We start from the raw sequence: 5,447 nt of genomic DNA, 5'->3' as shown, positions 1-5,447 counted from the left end.
CCAAGAGTTTGAGACTCAAGCAAGGCCCTCTTTATCCTGAACCCATCCTCTAAAGTTGACATTTGCAAGGGAGGGGCTGCTATGTCCCACTCCCAGCAGTCAGTCTGGGTAGCTACTCAGGTGGCAAAGTAGGACTTAAGCCCAGAGGGAGAGGAGCAACACTGGTCCTGGGAGAGCTCAGGAGTCTCGCCAGACACCAGGAGGAGCTACAAACACTACACTGAGGGGCCACACAGGCTGCCTGGTCAGCAGTACCAGGCTGGAACACTGGCCTCCAATCCAGTCATGAGTGTAGCCACCCACCCTTCTGAAGGATGCATGGGTCACAGGGGCACTAACTTGCTCGGCTCCAAATCTATACTTGTCAAACCTCACCTTCCTTAAACTAAATGCAAATTTTAGAAAAACGTTAGTGAAGAATCAAACTACCTGGTGCTTTACTTTTTCTCCAAAAATATATATAATATACATATGTATGTATGTGTGTATATATATATACATATATATATATATTTTTTTTTTTTTTGAGACAGAGTCTCACTTCGTCACCCTTGGTAGAGTGCTGTGGCGTCACAGCTCACAGCTACCTCAAATTCTTGGGCTCAAGTGATTCTCCTGCCTCTGTCTCCTTAGTAGCTGGGACTACAGGTGTCCACCACAACGCTTGGCTATTTTTAGAGACAAGATCTCACTCTGGCTTAGTCTGGTCTTGAACCTGCGAGCTCAGGCAATCCACCCACCTCAGCCTCCCAGAGTGCTAGGATTACAGACGTGAGCCACTGCGTCCAGCCCAAAAATACATTTATGTGTTGTCTAACTATTTGCTCTTTATCAGCGAACAAATTACATTATTAACATGTTACTGTGTCTGCCCCAGGCACAGATCAATCTACCCAAGTCCTGTAAGACAAAGATGGTTCTCCCCAAAAGCCTAATAAGTTAGGACATTTTTGTAACTTAAACTTAGTATAAAATACTATTTCTGCAGATCATGCTGAAATAATCAGTCACTGCACATCTAAATACTAAGGCTATTTAAAGAAGAGTAAGAAAGAAGCCTGGAGAAAAGAAAGACTAAGTGCAAAAGGGAAAGATTAAAAAACAGCCCCAAAATACACACTACCTTTAAGTTTGGTGTAGCTGTGAAGGAGTGGATCTGCAGAAACCATGCAAGGCCACCAAGGGTAACCTGACACTTTGGACCACACCAAATCGCCGATGTTGTATTTCAATAGGCAGTCTTTGTCTCTGCCAATACTTGGGCAAGAATCTTTCTTAAGTGGAATCTGAAAATGAACAACAAAAGACAAATACTAACACATCTAATAACTACCCCTAAACCCAGCCTTCTACCCACACAAGACCCAAGACTGATCAGCCTGGAGGTTTAAAGCATATAAGGACCACACAACAGGAGCATGTCCCACCCTTTGCTATGTTTCAGATCAGAACCCCTATACCACTTCATGAAGACCATCTGGGTCTCTTGCCCTCAGCTAAAGGGTCAGCACAGTGTCTGGCCCACAGAAGGAGTTCAACACTGTTTAAGACCTCTCTATAAATCTATGTCCTTGGCCTGGTGGACAGTTTTTAATCATTTTTACTCAACTGGTCAAAGATAAATTCTCACAGAACCCTGAATTTTTTTTTTTTTATTTTTACAGTTTTTGGCCAGGGCTGGCTTTGAACCTACCACCTCTGGCATATGGGGCCAGCCAGCACCCTACTCCTTTGAGCCACAGGCACCACCCCAGAAGCCTGAATTTTTCCTGACTCCTACCTCACAGACACTCCTGACCATCAATTCTCAGCAGCACACACATCACCTGACACGAAGGTACAAGTGTGGTAAGGGCAGGGCTGGAGCAAGTCCCAGCTCCACCACTTGTGATCTGAGTCCCCAGGCTCTCTGAGGTTCAGTTTCTCTATCTCTGGCACATAAGTTAGTTATAAGGCTGAACATCCAACCAAAGGCAACTCCTCCTAAGCCACTCTGGGTTCTGCTCTCTGGTGGGAAAAAGTACAACAGCAGGGCCCTGGCCTGAGGGTGAATTCCTGGCCCTCTTCCTGAGGATACCAGCCCTGAAATCTCACTGTCAGGCACAAAGATCTGTAGGCATGCTATGGAGGGATGGCTTGAGCCACCACATCATACACTTCTGAAACCATCAGCACAGCATCCCAGGCTTACATTGACTGTCCCCATTCTGCAAATCTAAGTCAAACTTCAGGTGATTCACTCAAGTTTTAACAAAACCAAGTGGCACAGCTAGGAATAAAAGCCAGGTCTCTGATAATTTGCACAGGCCCCTTCCCCTTGTAAAAAGCATGAGGTTTAGCTGAGCACAGTGGCTCACACCTGTAATCCCAGCACCCTGGAAGAACGAGGTAGGAGGATCCCTGGAACTCAGCAGTTTGAGACCAGTCTGACTAAGAGCAAGATCCAATCTCTACAAAAACAAACAACAACAACAACAACAACAAAAAAAACCCAGAAAATTGAACTAGGCACGGTGGTGCCCAGCTACTTGAAAGGCTAAGGCAAGAAGATCACTTGGGCCCAGGAGTTTGAGGTTGCTGTGAGATACAATGACTGATACCACTGCTCTCTAGCCAGGGAAACAGAGTGAGACTTTGTCTCAAGAAAAAAAAAAAAAAAAAAAGCATGAGGTTCAACACAACTATGGATAATTAAAAAAAAATCATTCTATCAGCCCAGATTACTAACCTAGTCTTTTAAAAACCTCGCCATTTTAATTATATTAGCAAGAGGTAAACAGCTCCTGAACACTCAAACATTTTTTAAAAACCCTCTTTATTATTTTAATGATTTCAAGGAAATTTCAGCCATTTCCACTATCTGTGGGAATCTTGTTCAGTTTTATTATTTTATTTTTTTGAGACAGAGTCTGACTTTGTCACTCTCAGTAGAGTATCGTGGCATTCTAGCTCACAGCTATCTCAAACTCATGGGCTCAAGTGATCCTCTTCCCTCAGACTCCTGAGTAGCTGGGGCTACAGGCACCCACAACAACTCCTGGCTAGTTTTTTCTATTTTTGGTAGAGACGGGGTCTCCCTGTTGCTCAGCCTAGTCTCAAACTCCTGAGCTCAAGCAACCCACTAGCCTCAGCCTCCCAGAGCGCTGGTATTACAGATATGAGCCAAAGAGACTGGCCACTATTTTGAATTAAAATCCCTACCATGATGACAATGTTAACTCTCATGGGTCTCAGGCTCCCTGTCTTCACCCTCCAAGTGGAAATGGAGCTACAGCTACAGACCAACACCCTACTAGGGATGTCCAACCTGTAGGGGGCCACAGGTAGATTATTTGAGGACTGTTTTTATTTATCTGTAGTGTTGGATATTGTGAAAAATATGCACAGTCCTTTCCTTTTGCTCATCAGCTTTCATTAGTATCTGTGTGTTTAATGTGTGGCCCAAGACAAGTTTTCTTCCAATGTGAGGCACAGAAGAAAAAAGGTTGGGCACTCCTGCCCATGGTCCAGACATAACAAGCTGCTGCCCTATCTCTATTTCCTTCTGCCCAAGCCCTCTGGCTGTCTTATATGACTAATACTCACTAAGTGCTAGGACCATCAAGAACACTACTTTATGACCATACAGAATGGTGCAGAATTTTCCTTCCCTGCCTTGAGTGGTGAACACCCATCTGCTTATGTTCAACATGCTGGGCTCATAAAGACGTAAGCCACAGCCTCAGTCGTCAAGGAGGCAGGCCATTTGCTAGATCACCTCAGTGTGGACAGTGGTCCTCTGGGAGAGGATGGCAGAAGCACCCCCACAGCACTGCTCTGCTTCTCATTCACTAAACAGATTAGGCTCAAAGGGTCTCACAAGGGAGCCCAATGTGTCTCCACTGACCACATCAGGCCAGAGAATGCCTTGGAGAGAGATCTGTGAGAACAGCACACGCTCAAGTCACCAAGGGTGGGCTCTGGAACTGGAAGGCCCAGAGTCAGAAACTGGTTTTGCCTCTTTTTAGTCATTTTAATCCCAAACACCTAGTTCATCTCTCTAGGCCTCTCGATGGGCTTAGTAGCTGGCTGGGAGGCCTCAGGAGGCAAAGCCAAAGCATTCTGGAGCCTGATGTCCAACACAAGGGCAGGGCTCAGTTAAGTGTGGCCACCACCAGGCCGTCCCCATCTCCCACCTGCCACTGCATTTGCCCAAGTGCCCTCCCACAGTTCCCATGCCCACTGTCACAAGCCTCTAGACAGAATCTCTTAAATACCTTTTTATCAGAAGGACTTGAGATCTTAGACACTAGGGCTGCTTCAACAAGGCCCTGCTCTAATAAGGAGTCATACTTTACACTCCTCTTTCTGTTCCTCCTCGCCTTGTTTTCTGATTTTTGTCCATTTTCTCCAGACTGGGACATATCGGCAGCACTGTCACCACAGATGGAAGACTCAAACAGAGGTTTCCCGTTCATGTACGTTTTGGTGATTTTCAACTTAATTTCTGGAGATCCATTTTTGACAGGGGTAGTGCTAGGTGGTGTCCCCATTCCTTTCATTTCCTGGGGTTCAAAACGCAATTTGGCATCATGAGTGCCAGGTTCTCCATTAAATACACGGGAAGTAAGATCCTTTAACTTCTCAGCTGGAATAAAGGGAAGTGCATCGCGGCCATTAAACTTCTGCATGACGCCCTCCTGCAGACTGTTAGAAAGCTGGGCTTTGCTGAGGAACACCGAACACTCACGATTTACTTCACAGCTCTGAGTCTTTCCATTTGTGTTGCCAAGGATTTCTGGTGCCTGCTTCATCTTAATGCACTTTACAACTTTCTGAACAGAAAGAGGATTTTTTTTGATGCTAAATTCCATCTAGCCCAGATGTTTCCGTTCTTAGAACACTACAGTATTAAAAAAGAAAAAAAGAAAAAACAACATATTACATTTAAAACTAGGATAAGTATGCCAACACCTTTATAACTTTGTGGGATTTGGTGTTTTTTTAAGTAATTTATGATGTTTTATATAATGATTTAGGTCATAGGAGGCAGTTTTCATATCACAAAAATAACAAAGAATCACAAAATGATAAAGCCAAAAGGAAAGGTAATAAGAAATCATCTTTAAAAGAGAGAACAGAGGCCCGGAGCAGCAGCTTACACCTGTAATCCTAGCACTCTGGGAGGCCAATCTCTATCCTATCTCTACTAAAAATAGGAAAAACAAAACAAACTAGCCAGGCATTGTGGCTGATGCCTGTAGTCCCAGCTATTTGGGAGGGTGAGGCAGGAGGATCACTTGAACCCAGGAGTTTGAGGTTGTTGTGAGCTATGATGATACCACAGCACTCTACCCAGGGTGACAGAGTAAGACTCTGTCTTAAAAGAGGCTCGGCGCCTGTGGCTCAAGTGGCTAAGGCGCCAGCCACATACACCTAAGGTAGTGGGTTCGAATCTGCAGCCCGGG

At 45.0% G+C, this 5,447-nt stretch overlaps 1 protein-coding gene across 1 annotated transcript in view; it reads right to left on the bottom strand.

Annotated features, from left to right (window-relative positions):
* NSD2 (nuclear receptor binding SET domain protein 2) overlaps positions 1 to 5,447 on the bottom strand; it is a 115,263-nt gene that overhangs the window by 77,221 nt on the left and 32,595 nt on the right. The window contains 2 exon segments of the mRNA XM_003801124.3: positions 1,124 to 1,286; positions 4,257 to 4,882. Of these exon segments, the coding sequence (XP_003801172.1) occupies positions 1,124 to 1,286; positions 4,257 to 4,853 (760 nt within the window). The 5' untranslated portion in view covers positions 4,854 to 4,882.

Source organism: Otolemur garnettii, unplaced genomic scaffold (genome assembly GCF_000181295.1).
Source record: "Otolemur garnettii isolate 467f Iridium unplaced genomic scaffold, OtoGar3 scaffold00198, whole genome shotgun sequence".
Classification (NCBI taxonomy): Eukaryota; Metazoa; Chordata; class Mammalia; order Primates; family Galagidae; genus Otolemur; species Otolemur garnettii.
This window is presented reverse-complemented; position numbering and strand designations above follow the sequence as displayed.